Source organism: Papilio xuthus, unplaced genomic scaffold, assembly GCF_000836235.2.
Source record: "Papilio xuthus unplaced genomic scaffold, Pxut_1.1 DF826961.1, whole genome shotgun sequence".
Taxonomy (NCBI): domain Eukaryota; kingdom Metazoa; phylum Arthropoda; class Insecta; order Lepidoptera; family Papilionidae; genus Papilio; species Papilio xuthus.
In genome coordinates this window covers 6,550,272-6,570,219 of record NW_013531688.1, presented here as the reverse complement: position 1 = coordinate 6,570,219, position 19,948 = coordinate 6,550,272, and the positions used below count along the sequence as shown (strand labels likewise).

The 19,948-nt window shown below is 33.2% G+C and overlaps 1 protein-coding gene across 1 annotated transcript in view; it reads right to left on the bottom strand.

Annotated features, from left to right (window-relative positions):
* Positions 1-19,948, bottom strand: part of LOC106120392 (neurexin-1) — an 85,561-nt gene that overhangs the window by 13,623 nt on the left and 51,990 nt on the right. Inside the window, exons 5-7 of the mRNA XM_013315736.1 lie at positions 13,174-13,315; positions 682-831; positions 208-368 (exon numbers count right to left, since the gene is read on the bottom strand). Coding sequence (XP_013171190.1) covers positions 208-368; positions 682-831; positions 13,174-13,315 — 453 coding nt within the window. The remainder of the gene's footprint in view (positions 1-207; positions 369-681; positions 832-13,173; positions 13,316-19,948) is intronic.

Genomic DNA, 19,948 nt, shown 5'->3' with positions numbered 1-19,948 from the left:
GTAGCAACGTTAGTTGCGGGAAATGTCAGATTTTTAAAATACGAAATGTGTTACCACTGTCCAAGCCACCACTTCCAAGTAAAGGTATATCAGAAAACTAAATTCAACAACTATAATATATTTGACAGTTGTTAGTTGCAGTAATCAAGAACTACACTATAATAATCAATTGGAGTAACTTATGGAATAGGTAATAATAGTTATTACCTCTTGTATTCGTCTTCTTACAGTAAGTTTGTGCCACTGATGATCGTCGAATCTCGTTTTCGCCGGTTTGATATGCATCTCCTGCTTGCCGTTGCCAAGGCCCATTGTCAGTGATAGTCCTCCGTCTCGTACGGCCAAATTCAGATAGTCTGCTTCATGACCTAGTGAAGAAATACATAAATTACGTAATATCGTTAAAATAGAGAAGTCATTTACTCCTTGTTTACTAGTTTTCTCTAAGTGTGAATGGTTGAGTCTATGCGTTAAAAAGGGGCTTCAAATCACATATTAACATGTACATACTAAAAACTGATGATCAGATTCAGAAGAACTAAGTTTATTTAAGACAGTCCTTACTTAAGAAAAAAAAATTGACAACCAAAGTTACTTACTTGTTAATCTCGTAACCCCTTATCATATCTTCCTTGTCTTTTATTCTTTGTCTCAGTTTATTTGTTACATTTATAAGTATACCTGTATAGAAGAGAAGTCCATTAGGCTGTCGCGTCTTGAAGTACAGAGAGATGGCATCCTGCGCGCTAACGATAGGCTCGCCCCCGGTCTGCGTCAGGTCGTACGAGAGGAACTCGGCGCCACGGAACGTCGCCTCCGACGGCGCCTTGTCTGTTACAACAAACAAGGTCAGTGTATTAGGATAGAAGCGACGTATAGGTAAGGTAACAATCCTTATATTGTTCGTCCCCTCGCCAATATTAAAATTGATATTTCAGATGGCTGCTTGATTGTTTGTTACATTTGACAATAAACATGTATTTAATTTCATTCTGTACTAAAGATTCAAGTGCCGATTAAACATAAACCCAATCTGCCTCGAGCGCGCTAACTTTTAAGATCCAATAGATGAAACTTTCAAACTTAAACTACAAGATATCCTGTTCAGACATCTGTCTTGTTTACGATATTGTTACAACATTTATCAAAATACAAGCTATCGCCCGCAGCTCTGTTTATGCAGAAATAAAAAAAATAGAAGCCTCTGTGTTCTTCCAGACTATATTCTACATCTATGCCAAATTTCAGCTGGATCGATGTAGACGTACCAAAGATACTAACAAACTATGCACTCATATTTTCATCCAAACATTCAATTTGTAATCATAAATAGTAAAAAAAGATTTAAAACATGGAAAATAATTTAACTACGCAAATAATTGTTTAAACATATGATGCATGCATCATATAATATATTTTCTTGATATAATATTTACGTTGTACTTTCTTTATAAATCATTTAACTTTATAAAACAACGTAGAAAAATATTCATGTGTAATTCATATTTTTACCAAGAGATATAAAAGCCTCTTTCAGGTGTTATGTTAAAGCACAACTTAATCCCTCCCTTGCCGCGGCCAAGGTCTGTTCATTCGTAAAGCCTTTTAAAATTTTAAAAGTGAAATAATTACTGAGACCGTTGATGAATGCGCGACATAATTTGGTCAAAAATGTTAATGGGGGAATTGGGTCAGCTTTCTACTTGACAATGCCATTTTTGCATGTCACAGAAATGTTTACGTAAACGTGAGGGGGACAATGTCGAAATGTTTCAGTGTTGGCACATAAGGAAATTTAAACAGTATTAATGCCTCGGTTACATCATTCCAGTACATTATAGCAGCAGCGCAGCTCCAGTAGGACCATGCCAGACCAGCGCTACTGTCCACCGTACTGGCATAATCTAAACAAGACATGGAAATCCGCCATATACATTTTTATTTATTAATTATTCACTGGATAAAATGAAAATTTACAATTTAAAGCTACCCTTTAGCCGTGTGTAGATAAATTATTAAAGGATCCTGTGGTTGTTCAATCACACGTTAGGGGGCGCAATCGACCCCTCAGTCGCGGCCCGCGTGGGACGAAATCGACCCCTCAGCCGTGGCCCGCGTGGGACGCAATCGACCCCTCAGCCGCGGGCCGCATGCTAAATGTCTCAGAGGTATCGTAATGCGGACTTATTGCTTCAATTGTAATTTCGATCGCTTCTAGTTTATTGCTGTGGTAATTAATGCGAGGGATTTGCGTATCTGTGAGAGCTCAATTACATTCATGAACGTTGAGAAATATAACTGAAATCTAGTTATTTGTAAAATTATTATGTGTAAGTTTCTCATCCCCCAGGACTATATTAGTTAGTTAATTTCGATACATAACCGTTTATATATTAAATTTAATAGTAAATATTTTACACAGACATCATTATATATTTTACTTGTATTTATATTTGTCATTAATGTACTATATTTGAAAAAAACTTCACGTAAACTTTTAATTATACATTAAAAGTACTCATTAATCATTTCCTGTCAAAGTATGACCTAACTTTACCACTTAGATGCACCGCTACTTAACCTGCTTTATAATATTAAAGTTAAAACTTTAACAAGAAGTCATTATAAGCTTCTTCAAACTTCGAACGTTTTATCTTAATAATTTAATAGAATTATATCCGTTTGAAGAATTTAAACACCTGCTTTAGATTTAATTTATACAATAGACACCCGGTTGTACCAAAGATTACAAAGATGACCAGTTTTAACAGTGGTAGAGCCCGCTTTAACACCTTCGCACGAATTGGCATGGCTCGCCCGGTGAAATACCACGACCACACAGAAGACAGGCGTGAAGTGGAAGCTATTCCGCGTTTCGTCTGATGAGTGTGCGTCCCGGAGACCTTCTTTAGTCCAATTTCCCTTCCCACACTTTTTCTTATAAGGAAAGGATGGGAAGTGGAAGTGGACTTTCCGGATGAGAAGATGCATGGAAAGGGAAAATATTTTCTTTCTGTGCATCCTCTCCTCCGTCGATTCAAGATAGGCAACGTATATGCAATTGCGTATGTCTATGTGCAACGGTCGCTTCGCTATTTCAGCGATTTCAGGTGGCCGCTCGCTCGTTTGCCACCTTATGATATAAAAAAAACCATGTCATATAAGGTTTTTAATTTGTTAATTTACTTCTCTCAACATTTAAAAAATGTTAAACATCCAACATAAGTGTCATTTACATAAACAGCAGCAAATTTCTAAATGATTTTTTCAGTAAAAGCTCATTCTGTGATTGAAGGAAATAGACACATCGTGTAGTCCCGGAAACTAGCATCCTTGTTGACTGGGGTTTATTGAGTATGCGAGGTTACGACGTAGGGATTCGTCTACGAAGCCTCTACAGAATTCAAGCAGTTTATTTTATATTCAATTATCCTTTCACCTTCCTATATATACTTTTAGATAATTACTAGTTATCGCCTGCGACTTCGTCCGCGAGGGATTAAAAATAGATAGTAGCGGATTCTCATACTGAATATGCATAAAAAAATCGTCCAAGCCGTTTTGGAGGAGTATGGTAACTAACAATATGACACAAGAATTTTATATATAAGATAATGCGTTCCCACAGGCTGAACACTTACAAAAACAATTTCTAATTAATTTCAGCCCATTACAGCATTATATCTTTTTGCAGTCCTACACTTGGAAATAATATTTTACGATTAGTGTTGCTTGTTTAAATTCACTCTGGTTTACCTCATTATTTGTTTCTTAGATTTTTCCTTGTCACATTAAAATTCTACTCCCTTCTTTAAAATAGTGAATTCAATAGAAACGCGTTACGAATAGCTGTGAATATTACCGCTGCCTTCATTTCATATTCTTTCCGTGTCGCACTCGCCCGCGCAAATCTAATCCCCACCTAGACTTTCCGATATATACCTAGTTGGTATACTTACTTCTTATGTAAAAAATTCAGGGACATATACAGAATTTATTATATAACGATGGTGAAAGAAAGCTAAAGTTTTAAATGATACATTGTTATAAAAAAAAGTTGTATGAAATTTTTAAAATAAAGCTAATCCCGAGCGGTCTAAGATTGAGAAATTGTAATCCGAAACTCGATAAAAAGTTACCAAGTTTCCATCTGATTTATGTCTTGAAGAAATTTTATTGCAAAAATTGTGTGTCAAATGACGTCATGAAGATAATTAGATAAAAAAATAGTCTCCATTTTTAAGTTAATACAGAAGTTCTTTAGTAAACGATGTTGTTTTTGAATATAAAATCAACATGTAGTAAAGGTATAGTTATTTTCATAGACGTATTAAAGATACGATACGATAACTATGTCACGAGACTCTTATATGAAAGATGAAACAATTTTATCCCTTAAACAAGTGTACTGTATACAAGTAGACAGTAGGTAGGACATAGACCTTTTAGTTCAAAGGTCCGTCAGCCAGACGTTAGTTTCCTGTATGTAATCGAGCTCACTGGATAGTTCCGTCTCGAGTTCTCAGTGGATATGTGCTGAATTACCTGCCATTGTGCCGCTTCAGTGCACCGGAAATAGACCAAAGCTCATGTTCAGATTGTGTTCACTCAGTGAGTTAATGTTGCTCTAAACGATTCTTAAATTCTATCAAACTCTGTGATTTCTGTCTTGTGCTATTGTTTGCTATAATGTTATCTGTTCTTTCCGATTTGTAAACTACGACTTTACAATGTCAAATGCATTTTATATTTTTTGCTTTTCATACATTTAAATAGGAAAATAAAAATATACGTCCATCTAGTTGTTGATAAGTAAAATTGTTAATTAAACGCATTTAAAACTTGATCTATAGAAAGTAAGAATCGTTAAACTTTGTTTATCTGTCAGAAATATTATGCGGAAGTAATATTAACTAGGAGTATAAAAACTTTTCTGTAGCAGGTGATCTTTAATGTTGTTCTTGTTTAGAATAATTATTCAAGGAAAAAAAACATTTGCAATATCTTGCCATTCGCCTCACACTTTTAAAAACATGACTTGTTGCCTTTAGTTGAATAAAATAATAAAACCATTGAATAATATTTATCAAAACTCTAGGGAATTAAATTTTCCATCGTCCAAGTTTGCACAAGCAAGTAGTAAAGTCAACTGTGTCAAGTTGGCTCTTTACATTCCATTCGCATTCCGCGCACTAACTCGATTGTATTATAAAATGTCGCGCAAATCTGCTACGTGTTATAAACGACAATTACTTTGGCTACACAATAATTCTATCAAATTGAAATGTACGACAATATTAAAATATTGTTAAACGACTAACCACTGGTTTCCGAGACCAAAATCTCTGTTTAAAACATATCGTCATCCCAGTCATTATGTTTGACTAAACAGAGATAATATTTCAAACGGAAAATTTGGTCTCAGAAACCCACGGCAAATCGATGTTCGGAGATTGTTTTTTATTCCCGTATATTGTTTTTAAAGAAATAGCGAAGCATTAACTTAATCTACAAAGTCGTAGTTTTATGATTACCTTTTTATTAAAACTAGTAGAATAGCGTTTTGTCTCATACGTGTTGCGGCTTAGTCCCACATATTACGGTCTCTGGCGGTCATAAAGAGAACTAAATTGTCGCATTACCGCACGAAAACAAGTAAGAATTGCGCACTTAACGCCACTAAACTGATAACTTTTATCGCACATCCGTACACCGGGATCTCGGCTTAATTTAGCGAATATACACAGACAAATTTTTATACATATTCAGCCTCGTGGAAAACAAAGAGCTTCTTATAAGGCTTCTTTTGCGATAAGGAAAATCTTTCACTGCCACCCTAAGATTTATTTAATTATTACTTAAACAGTCCCTTATTGTAGAATCTAGAGAGCGTCAGTTACTTAAATTATAAAATATATAATGTAAAAAATGTAAAGATAGATGAATGGATGTTTGTTAGAAGAAATAAATGAAGAATATAGTCTGGAAGAACTAATAGGCTACTTACAAAGGTTTTTCGTTTAATTCCGCGCACATGACAGCTACTAATTACACAAATTAAATGATTTAATGATGCATCCGGTCATCGTGGCGATCTTTGGGGGAGGCCTATGCCCAGCAGTGGGCGACTTACGGCTGAGAAAGAAGAAGAAGAAGAAGAATGATGCAATCACCCTGTATAACTTCATATTTTTTACGTAACGTATGTTAAAATTATATAAAGCAACAAGTCTAAAAAATATACCTCTTGTATTAACAAAAATTACGATACCGCTTTTCAAATAACTTGTACAGTTCACAACCCAATTTGAAACATATAACATAACAGTAAATCTCTTAAATGTAGTGTAGCATCGCAATATACGCAGAGAAATGGTATTATTTGGATTACTATAATCCGGTGCGGGGCGGTCAGGGTCGGCTCGGGCAACTCGGGAATGGCTTTAACAATCTGCATACTAATGCCTCAAAGGTATCGTAAACGAGAGTAATTGCTATCTGTTATACACTTCGATTAAATTTAAAGATATGTGTGAAGTCCACCAACAGGCACTGGGCCAGCGTAGTTGACTATGGCCTAGTTATTTCTAACTTAGAGTATGCTTCGAGCTCCTCAGTGGGGACGTATACTGAGCTGATGATGATACTTCGATTGTTATTTGAACAACTACACGATGATGATTGAGTCGTACTGATATTCCAATCGTTATAATAAACACATTGTGGATTAGTAACGACTTACACATACTAGCGTTCGCCCGCGACTTCGTCAGCGCAGAATTAAAAAGGTAGCCTATAATATACCCACATGCATAAACTACCATCCCGTCCAAGTCCAGAAATTAAGACGACAAACAGACAGACAAAAATACATCATCAGTACGAAATATTCTATTTTTTTTCGATATTTTATACAGACAATCCAATTTTATTTACATTTATAGATTATTAAATGGACTTTTTCATCTCTTTAATAAAGAGCAATAAGAATTAAGAAAAATTGCGTGATATTACATACTAGGCTGGTATATTAAAAAAAATGAATAACATACGCTAAGCAATTTGAAGGGGAGTGCAAAGTTTCTCGATTAAGGTACGCGGCGCACCGAATTGCGTTATTAATCATTCTACAAAGTTGTGTGTGTGAGTGTATGTGTGTATGGGTTGTGTGTGTGTGTGCAGACTAAACCGCCTCGAGCCAGATAACACTAGTAATTGCTCGCAACTCTAATAACTTATGCAGCTAAGATTTATGTACACACAGATTCAATCTTAATATAAAATAATTATTTTCAACGAAGCTATAATCGAATGATGCGGTTTATTTGTCCGAATGACATGCAAAAAATGTCCTTTTTCTAAAATTTTAATCAATTACAGTTATGTTTTAAAGTAATGATGACATTCCATTGTCGAAAGACTTGTCTTTAAACATATTAATATGTTTAAAATCAAGTCTCTTCTATAAATATATTGTTTTATTTGTTATCAGATTTTATTTCATTGTTTCCTAGACTTATAATGATGCTCTATATCATAGGATTTTATTAAATATTCAATTGCTTCAATTTCAATTAAGAAATCGTCTTGATTTGCGAGTAGACATGTCGGCGAAATGACCACATCGCTCGGGACACATTTGCATTCTTTGCAATTAGCTTGATAGGTAATGTTACTGGCGAACGGCTGTAGGTTATTTTTTAAATAATCACAAATAATTTCACAATGAAAAAAAGTTTAGTATACATTGAGAAAGTATATAACGATTGAAAGATTAAATTTAGCTTTTCGTAACCGGAATAATTTTACTGAAAGTCTGTATAACAAAAAGATGGAGGTTCCATATTTTACAAAGATCATTTAATTTATTGATCAACATCATTGTAATAACCAAGACAGTGTTGACACAAAGTAATGGAAAAATACAATGCTATCTGCAAATCGTTGTGTCAAGGCTACGACTACGGGAATTTGCAATTGAATCTGCGCTGAAACTCCGCAGCGCCATCTACCGTCGACATTTGCATATTTTGCAATTTCCTTGATTACGCCTTTTGTAAATTGTGATGAAAAACCGCGGCATCCGCTGGTCGAGTGTACGTGCACCGCAAAATATTTTTAACCGGATTGTGTTTTTCATTTATGTATTTAACTTGTTTTATTGAGGATACTTTTTCTTATATTGTTAGAATATATTAACAAGAAATATAAAGATAAATAACTATTAAATATCATTCTATTTGCCTAAAACGATAGGTATGTATACTGTTTCTATTGTATATGTATTTCTTTTCTTTTTTACTCAGTAAATCAATGAACGAAAATCCACTCTCGGTTCCTTTTAAATCAGACATAGAGGAGTCGTCTTTGTAATTTCATTGCACATCGGTGCTCGGCTTTCTTGCAATATTGTTGGTTTCTGTAATTGAATCCAAACAATCCAATGTTCCCTTCTTTTTTAATGCAAACTTTTCTACTTTTTGGTTGAATTCGTTACAAATATAAGTGGAATAAAATTTTAAGTAACAAGATTTAAATTAATGAAGTGTAGATAAAAAGAAATTATTCATGTATCAAAAGCTCTTTTAGTCTATGCCAGAAAAAAATAAGTTGAAAATCGCTCATTTACTTATCTGTAACGTTTCGATAATTTCATTTAAGTTATCCAAAGTTTAATGACATGTGACTTCATGAATGCTTCTAGAAATAAATTACGAGTTTGTAGTCATACTTCAAAGTTCGTAATGAGGAGGATATTGAGGAGCAAAACTCAAAACTTTGACGCAAAGAAACACTTTCATTACATTTAATATTTCCAAATGCCAAGTCATTCAAAAGCTTGCTTTGAATTTTTTCAACTAACAAGTTTCCAAACTAAATTTCTCATTTATACTCTGTTAAAACGTTAAAAAAACTATATTTGTTATTTGAAAACCAATAAAATTATATTATATTATAAAAAAATGTTGACTAATCTATTTTTTTTTACCATTACATTGTCTTAACCAATCCAACTAAGCTCTAGGCTTGTGCTAGGATATGGTTTACGACAATAGTCGAATATTGGGAATCGAACTTTCGACCACGTCAGCGGAAATGTGTACCTTTAACCATAAGGCAATTGGCGATTTTCTATCTATTGCTTATTCATTACTTTAAACATAAATATATTTATAATATGACTACTGCATCGTATGTTCAAGAATGCCTTCAATAAATCAATATTTAATCAGCCGCAAAAGTAAATGGACGATAGCATTTATATTTCCATTGTTCCATGCAACGAACGACAATTTAATAACTCTGGCTTTTAAAATACGACTGACAGCAATTAAATTATTTTAATCCTCAATCGACTTTTGTGACGACTCATACAAAATTAATTGACTTTTTAGAATTACTCGGCAATTTCATGAGATAAATAACTGGACTCACTATTTTGCTTTTATTTTTGAAAATCAAATAAAGTAATTTATAACTCAATGAAACGTTTATGTGACTATAAATTGATAAATGAATATAAAACCTTAACCTCCTTACAGACTTAAGGCGGGTTTACACTGTCGTAAGTCATAATAACAATCTCCTTGTACGAGATTCACGCAACGATAGACATTGCGTTCTTTCTGTCGTACTGAAATACCATCTACATGCTAATATTAAAGCAAAGAGACAATAAAGTCACATTATTGCTTTAAGTATCCGTTTCCAATGATATTTGATTACCTAATGTCATATTAAAGTGGCTTAATAACTTAGATTTTTGCATAATCTTGCGGATTATATTCGTACTACGCAAGAAACTTTTATAAAGCGATTGATATAAGCAATTAATAAAAATAATTTGTACCTATGTAAGTTTTTCATAATAGAAACATTCTTATTCAATTATAAGGCAGCTAAGAGTTTTTTAACTTCGTAAACAGAGGTCATGGCCGCAACGACCGCGGCACGGCGAGGGTTAAACAAATATAGAGCGGTATAGACGAGTATAATTTGTGCCTGCTCCTAAACTAACATGCCATTAAGACTTCTGTGTGGGTTGAATTAATAACATTTGCAGCTTACAAGGAAATTTCAACGACAAAAACGTATTTCCTTTTTTAATTTTATGGCTGAATTGAAACATTATAATAAGGAACTCTATATTCTTTCTTATAGTAAGCTTCATAAAATTGGGCTATAAATGAAACATACTTTCCATTGTCATTCATTTTTGACTAGAAAATAACGCTGTTGACCTACTTCAGTTGTATCCAATTCATAACAAATGTAACAACGTCCATTCATCATAAATCAAGCAAACACTATTGTATAAATATGAGCCTATCACGTCCGAAGTTTGTTATAAGATTACATCAAACATTTCGGCAATAATTAGTCTATAACTTTGCCTTATACTAACAATACACATAAATTGCATAGTACTTACAACGAATACATTAACTAACTAATAAAGTAACTGTGAGTTTCAAAAGCCAAATTTGTTTCTCTTTCCACCATATACTAATAATGATAGTAGATTTAGCAAGGAGCGTATAGGAAAATCTGTTCAAGAAAGATAGGCTACACAACTAAAAACTTATCACTTATTATGTATGTCTTTAGGTAGCAGTTACTTCGCTATTTTAGCGAAATCAAGAAGAAGCTGATTTGTTGCCTTTGAAGACTATTCGTATTATGATATCGATGAACATATTTCTAGTGTAGTTTAGAATCCAGGGATTTGGATTTAGCATATAATTTAGGTTTTGTTGTCACGTCTATATGAATATAAATGAGCTTTGTTGTGTGGAAGGTCGGTAACAGCGCAACAAATTACAACCGCACTCGTTCCGAGCTACATATTAATATAGAAACCTTGACCTTTTAGTCGATGATTAAATGCTTCACAACATATTGACTGAAAGGTGTTACAAAAGAAAAACTATAACTAAATAAAACTCGTTTATAATATCGAAAATAACACTTTGACATATTGTGTTTATTTTTTTAGTATTGTTTATTTAGTATTTTGTAAAGAGGATTGCGGAGGTTCGTTTAGCCACGCCAAATGGAGTTCTGTAGTCTCTGTCTACACCTCTGTGCTACAGGTGTGAGTTGAGTTTGTTTGTTTTTGTTTTTAAAATCAGTAGACCTAAAAACAAATATAAGTGGCAAAGGACGATTTGTTTTTAGGGCACGTTACGATCTAATTGAGCGTAGGTAAAAAATTGTTTGCCTTTTGGGAAAAAAACATGAATATTTTTCTAAAGAATTTGAATAAGGATAAACCACAGTATTTTGATTATATTGTAGCTTGCGGGTCTTTAGTGTGAATTTTAATAATAGCATTATTAAAATATTTATAAAAATGTTAAAGCAGATCTTTTTCTGTCTTCTTCTCTGTCTATTAACTAAATAAATGCTTTATTTGTAACACATATTTACACAACTACATATGTGGGAGCCTTGGTTCGTGAACTAGGGTTAAGCCCTTTATTTCAAGAGCCACTCCACTCCATTCTCCTTATCAATAATTGGATTTTACATTTAGTGCCGAAAGAAAAAACAATTAAAATTTTTAAACATGACATTGAAAAACTAAATAAAAAAATTGTAAATTGTATAAGTCTACTTCTGCTGTTTTAAAATCTTTCTACTAATATAAAGATTACCAGATAATTATATCAGAGATCGTGTCTCAGTAGTATTGCAGGGATCTTTTATAACGCAATAACACTTCAAGACTATTAACTCGACTCCGGTCTGCGACTGTTGTTCGTTAACTACGCGTCTATATTACACTCAGCCGGACAAAATTGATATTTTGTTAATAAGTATAACAGAGTTTACTTAATTTAATTCAGAAGTTAATATACCGCTGTTAGTTCTGTAAGTGGTTTGATGTTAATTAATAATATTATATTAAACCATATTATTACGATGATACAATTCATACAAAAAATTGTGTCTCAAAAACTCACGGTAAATCACAATATTAGAAATAGTTTCGGAAAAAGAAAGTCAATTTTAGTGTCCTAAATATATTATACGCGTAGTTAAGGAGCATTAAACTGTTTTGTCATAAAATAAATTAATAATTCTGATTAAATAATTAAGATAATTTACGATAAATATCGTCGGTTTTGATTTCGTCATGAAAACGAAACGGTCTAAAAGCCGTAACAATTTTATGTTAATTGCTGCCATGAAACAGCGGACATAAACATTAAATGATCGTTATTAAATTATGATAATTGCCTTAAAATATTTAATTAAAATCAAACTTTTGTTTCATTCTGTAACGTAGTATATTCAAAGCACTGATAACATAATGGTTAAAGGAACCAACAGTAATATGGTCGTGGGTAAGAATCACGCGTTACAACTATTGCGATGATAGTTCAAGCTTCTAGATAAGTTGGAATGATGGAGACTGGTGGATTTTTTTAAAGAAAATTTCAATAACGTCCAAATATTTTAGCACAAACTATTAATAACCTATTCCTCATAAGCCTTTATTTATTTATTAAGGTTGACCTATCCGTATATTAAAGAAAATGTCAAGAAAAATTTGTTTTTGTTTTGAGAGAACCTAAAGTTAAGTATAACATCAAGTTAAGTATATCGCTTAACAAAGTCCCAGCATCGGCTGAAGGCTTTCAAGTGAGACGCAAGCGCTCAGTAATGGCCGCGGCTGAGTTACTGCGCGCTCTCACGCGACAACACAGCCTACGAATACCGCTGCTACCTAATTGCCTTTACCAGTTTACTAACGATTAAGAATGTTACAAAATTAACACATAGAACTGAAGCTATAACTAATCGAACTAAATAAAAAAAAAACAATTTAATTACAAAATATTCTCAAATATTGTGCATTATAAAGTAACAAAATATAAAATTTTAACAACAGTTAACTCTCTTTTTTGTTGCATCATGTCTATACTAGCTGCCGCCCGCAACTCCGTCTGCGCGAAATTAAAAAAAAACTCGATTATTACCTTATGTTCTTCAAAGCTATGTTCTACGTCTATGCTAAATTTTTGCATCATCCATACAACCGTTATGGAGATACGTTCTAACAAACATCCATCTATCCATCCTACAAATATTCGCAATTACAATATTAGTAAGATTAAAAATAAAGTTAAGATATCTAAAGTTCCTTTAATTGCACTAACCACATACCTCTCTCACAGAAGGCGCCCTCATAATCCTCATCCCTGCATTCACAGATGGGGCCGTTGTCAGTGCTGATGCAGACCCCGCCGTGCTGGCAGGGGTCACGGCGCTCACACGCGTCACCGCTCGCGTTGCTCACCCGAGACGACTGCACAAGGACACAATGTTCAAAACTCAACACACCTCACATAAATTATATGTTATGAATTTATCATTACAACTATAACAAAAAAAAACAAAACACTCTTCGAAACATTGAATAAAACTCTCTTGATAACACAATATTTAAAACATTGCAATAAGAGACACTAGAAGTTAGAATGAAAAAACAAAAGACTATTCTATTCGAAACATTTTTCTTAAATTTGTCATGGCGTCAATATGTGCCAGCTCTATGTATTGGTGACGCCATTTACAAATCATTAAATTGCTCTTAAACACACATCATACTGTTCAAAGATATTAGAACGTCAGTCCATGAGTTTAGATGCAATATAGTGTTGTATGTTACTCCGTGTTTGGACTTTAATAATGTTCTATAGCTGAAACTATTATGATACATTGATATAACATATGTATGAGGCATTAAAGTTATCTGACAGTGATGTATTACTACTATGAGAGACTTTAACAGTGGTAGAGCCCGCTTTAACGTCTTCGCACGAATTGGCCCGGCACGCCCGGTGAAATACCACGACCACACAGAAGACAGGCGTGAAGTGGAAGCAATTCCGGGTTTCGTCTGATAAATGTGCGTCCCGGAGGCCTAATTTAGTCCTCTTTCTCTTCCCACCCTTTTACTTGTCAGGAAACGATGGAAAATGGAAGTGGACTTTCCGGATGAGAGGATACATAGAAAGGGAAAATATTTTCTTTCTGTGCATCCTCTCCTCCATCGATTCAAGATAGGCAACGCATATACAATTGCGTATGTCTATGGGTAACGGTCACATCGCTATTTCAGCGATTTCAGGTTGCCGCTCGCTCGTTTGCCTCCTAATGATATAAAAAAACTATGAGAGAACACAAGAGAAATTATTCCCAAATGTTTTCCAAATCAAAACGCACATATTTATCATAAATTTAACCGTTTCAGTGTATACGTATAAACGTCTTGCCCCCAAAGTTTAAAGTAAACATACGACAACTTTATATAAATTTTCTTAGGCAGTTAAATCTTTAAGCTGGGTTAAGTAAGACAAAGTTTCAGATATCAAACTTGAAACTTTGTAACTATAACTACGAAGATTTAATTATAATTAAGTTTAATAAGAAACCATATTAATTACGGAATGTTAAATTAATAAAATTTCACTAAGATATTTTTTTAAGTATTTTGGTAAAGTTAAAGTTTAAAATTAAGTTCCAATATTAACTAAATAACTACAGCTAATACTCTAGTATGATTATCTGATGGCGGCATCGACTAGTTCTGGGGTCATCGGTGACACTTCTTCAGGGTGAGTGGGTACTGGCTGTACATGCGCTCGCGTGACGTCACACTATGTGACGTGATCCTAGACGCATCGGACTCTAGTGACGTCACCAGATAATCGTACGTGACTGGTAACCGATCTCCCAAAAGATTAAACAATTGAATTAAGATCCAGTTCTCAATTGTAGTTATTTTAATATGATGAAATACATTATGAGATTAAAACTAAATTTCTAAAGGCGATTGAAGCATCTTTGCTTTTTTATTCTAAGAAAATGTTCTTAAAGGTCGTATTGAAAGGAGAAACTTTACGTCAATTCCGGTAAAGTTGGCGTCTTGTATAAAGGTTTAGCGTGACCGACTTGCACCTAAATTACTCTCTTTCGTACCCTCACCGAAGTTCCCTCAACGCAACGGGAACTAACTTAAAGCAAGTTATTACTTAAGTTAGCATTGATTCTAATAAGTGAGAATTTTATAGTTGTCTTTGCTACCTACGAAATTAAACAGTGTCAATGATTTTATAAAATTATAGGTTTTAAAATATAAGATAAAATATCTTTGTTCTATCTTCTAAATGTCAGGAAAACACATTTTTATCACGTTGTAAAAAAAGGACAAAGGATAATTTTTTATAAAGTCTGATTTTATAAACAGCACAAAAAGTGTCTATTTTCCCTTTAACTGTAAATTTCAATTTCATTTTTGATAAAAAATTATTTTAAGCTGGAAAATTGATACAAGCATTATTTTCGTACAGATGGCGCTACTGTCGAATATAAACAAGATGCCAAAATTTTTGAAATTTCATCCGGCAATTGTTTACGACTGAACAATGGAGGTTTGTGCAATGAATTTCAGTTTCGCTCGTAAAATTCATTGCATTATGAGTACAGCTTTTTTTGCAAGTAATAGCTTTTTCCACAGTTAAGTACGTTGTTACAGGAATATATTGCCCAGTGAAAAGTAACGCAGTGTTTTGAAATAACTTCGATATTTATAATACTAATTTTGTTGAGTGTTATACTTGTTTATACATTTAATACTAATAAATATATGATATGTGTTCTTAGAACAACATATTTTTAATAATCATGAGTCTTCACTGCCAAAATACCTGTTTAAAAACATTATTTTAAGTTACATATTATTTTAAGTTTTCGCGATAAAAAATTCAGGTATGTTTCAGTACAAGTGTTTCGCGACTGAAAATTAAGAAATTCTTAAATGGCGTTAAAACTAACGTTACTATGGTTACGATAAATAAAATCATTTGGAACGGAAAGTAAAAAGGTTAACGACCTTATCGCGATGAAGTCTGTAGGGGGAAGAGTGCGGAGAGCGGGGGTGAGTCGAAGATAATGTGTGAATATCAGCAATAAAGTTGGAGCTCAAGTTAAGTTGGACGGCGACCCTCTTTACAGTTCAAGACACGCGTCAAACATTAGCTAGATAAATTCAGATCGGTTATTGGATAACCGTAAATGAGATTAATCCTTTAGGAATCGTAAATTACATTTTAAAAACGTTTAATATTATAATGTATCATATTATATTTTATCTAGTTATCTTTTGTTATTTAGGTATTTAAAAATAACAGTGGTAGAGCCCGCTTTAACATCTTCGCACGAATTGGCCCGGCTCGACCGGTGAAATACCACGACCACACAAAAGACAGGCGTGAAGTGGAAGCAATTCCGCGTTTCGTCTGGTGAGTGTGCGTCCCGGAGGCCTAATTTAGTCCTCTTTCCCTTCCCACCTTTTTTCTTATAAGGAAAGGATGGGAAGTGAAAGTGGACTTTCCGGATGAAAGGATGCATGGAAAGGGAATAAATTCTCTTTCCTCTCCTCCGTCGATTAAAGGTAGGCAACGCATATGCGGTTGCGTATGTCTATGGGTAACGGTCACTTCGCTATATCAGCGATTTCAGGTGGCCGCTCGCTCGTTTGCCACCTTATGATATAAAAAAAAAACATTTGAAGTCAGAGCAAGCGGAGCCTATAAGTATAACTTTTGTTTAATGTTACTTTCATGTTTGTTTACTTCTTATTTATTTTAACTTTAACTAACTTAGTCTTCAGGTAATTTACAGAGTACCATAATTGACGTGCTGAAATTACTCTCGCAAATCACATCGACTATCTTTCCTTTATTAAAACCATTGCATTTTAAAATTTATGGCATTAAATTACACTCTAAAGCTTATATAACTTTACATACTGATTTATATGATTTAAAAATGTTACCGCATGAATCGAGTTAAAAACATACAAGAAATCCATTTTAAATTACAAAACATATTTCATGAGCGTTTCATAATAATAAAATTTAAAATTCACATCCGCCTGAGGGATGACGCATCTGACGTCGAATATAATAGCAAACAGTACACGCCACGTGAGCACGCGACTCTACCTGTTCATATAAAATGCAAAGTACATTGTAAACTAAACCAACTGCAGGTAAAAATAAATAAATAAAACAAGAGAAAAGAATTATTGTTCTCGGCCTCGATTTTTCATGCAACATTTTAATTAAATATTTGATTTATAATTTTAATTTAATATTTTGTTGTGTAAACTTAAAACTTGCATGTTTTTCCATGTTATATCAAAAACATTTAAAACAAAATATATATTGGTTCCTTATCTTTTATGGCAGAAAAATTTGAGCGAGTGGTTCACTTAATATCATGACGTTTTACTTATAAAAACATAATTATAAAGTCAGACATTTGTAACGTAAAATCTTTAACAAAAATTATAAATGAGTTGTGAGTTTTTTATAATATTTAAATTGTTACTTTAACCAACAGTAGAGTTAAGTTCTCAACTTAATTCATGCAATATTGTTTCAATTATAACTTGTTGCAACTTGAAACAACGCCGCAGCTGCGAGCGACTTGCCGCTAATTAAGTTCTTGTCCGCTCGCTACACTAACCATTGCTTTGATCTAAAGCACTAACTTAACACTAATAATGCAACAGTATAAACTCACTGTCTAACTTATGATTCTAACTTACACAGACTTAACTTATTGTTTGTTAAGATAACAAAGTTTAAGCATATACTTTTCTGTTAATTCTGAATCATTAAACAACGTTAAATCTCCTACTCTATGGCTAAGATTATCACTTATTCCTTTTTTTACATTATTTATAATAGTTCTAACCGGCTACATATAATAGCTTATTACTAGAAATATTAAGGTTATTCTGCGAAAGGGCATAGAACGGCAATGAAAAATGTACATTCAAAATCGTAAACAATTTAATAGACATTTCATCTTCTTTTTTAGAAATTATCTTCAGAACGGCTCAATATATCTCGCTGCAAGTTCGAATATATATAACATAGTCTGGAAGAACACACAGGCAACTAGTTTTTTTTTTTTAATAACGTCTGGATGGAGTCAGGCGACAGCTAGTCCTTTATAAATTGTCGTATTAACCTTCTTACATCATAAATTTACACAACACTTATGCAAATTAGAAAACACCGCAATACGATTGCATCGAGTCATTTTTATTTTGTGTAGGCAAAAAAAATTATATGTTAGAAATTGCTTTATAATCGAGCATTTCCATTACATTCAGATCGATATCGGCATGCAATTTTGTATATGAAATAACACGCTAGTGTTTTTACACGCAAACATAACGTGTAATATCCAATTAATTAGATGGTTACAGTACAACCAAATCTCAAAGACTAAAATTAACACCATGAATAGATTATTATTCATAATTTTCAAAAGCAATTTTTACAATTAATATTATTTTAAATAAGTATTGCAAGAGTTATAGGAGTTTATCAGAATTCAAAATTAACTTAAATAACCATAAAATAACTTGATTGAACTTTATTAAATTTCAAGTATAACTTAATTTATAACGACTTTAATTTAATTTTAAGTGCATAATAAATAAAGTTGCGAACATTTCCTCGAATATTAATCTTACTAATATTAAAAAAATGTATGGATGGATGGATGTTTTTTACAAGTTATCTCCGGAACGGATATTGATGAAATTGACACAGATGTGTATAGTCCGGAAGAACGCATAGGATACTTTTGAAGTTTTATTTTAAGTCCATGCGAATGGAGTCGCGGGCGACACCTAGTTAATAATAAAAGTGTAAATATACGATGTATTATTAATTTGAATAACATGAGTTTCTATAATTAGAAGATTCCTTTCGGCAGTTTTAATTGCAAAAAACTAAAGTTGGAATAAGAAATAGTAACAAAGCGTGTTCCAGACCTTTTTACCTACGATTACAAACGAACGATCCAATGTGTATGTGCGAGTACATTCTCGCACGTAATTTGTCTGAAAGCAGTGCGGTACAGTCGTGTGACATCGCTAATGTCAAGCAGAGAACGTCTTGGCGAACACTTAGACCAGTTGTACGGCACTGTACTTTGCTAGAGTGCTTTCGTGTCTTCGCATAAATTATACACCGCTCACAAATTATTAACAACCGAATACACTTACAATATTAATAATTAAATGTATTAAATCCTTTTTTAAGCACATTTTATTCTTTGTATAATAAAAAAACAAAAACATGTTAACAATTTTAAAAGTAAACCAGCAACAACATTTGCTCCGCGAATGTGTCGGCTCGACCGATGCTATTACACATTGCAGTGGTATTCCACGACCACACAGAAGAAAGGCGTCAAGTGGATACCATTCTGCGTTTCGTCTGATGAGTGTGGTGCCGATGGCCTAATTTTAATCTTCTATCCCTTCCCTCTCTTTTTTACAAGAGTAGAACGAGAAGGGTTTGACAGAGGAGCAGAGGCATAGGAAGAGTCGATATTCTACTTTTGTACGATTTCCTCTCTAGATTAAAGGTACGCAACATATTTGCAATTATGGAAGATTATGGGCAGAGCAACATTCGATATACTTCTATCAATATAAAATGCAAAGTAAACTTACTAAGACTTCTTTTCTGTTTTGTACAATGTAGACACTCGTCCAACAAAAAGTGGTCATTGTAAATACTTATCTAGCATCTTTGTGGCTTCATTTCTTCATGTTTTCTTATTGTACGCTTTGTATTGGAGGTACTCAGTTTGACAACAAAAGGTAGCACTCCAATTTTTAATAGCATAAGAGGGCAAACGAGTTGCCTAATAATAAATCCAGCTCCTCTAAACAAGTGTGTCCTATTTATATATTCATCAAATTAATTTATTTCCATTGTTATTATTAGTACGAGATGATTGAAAACTAAAATGCATAAATAACAACGTATATTGCATTACTTTCAATGTTTTTTTTTTAATGCAATTATACTAATTGAAGTCGAAAAAAAGAAAATAAAGACTC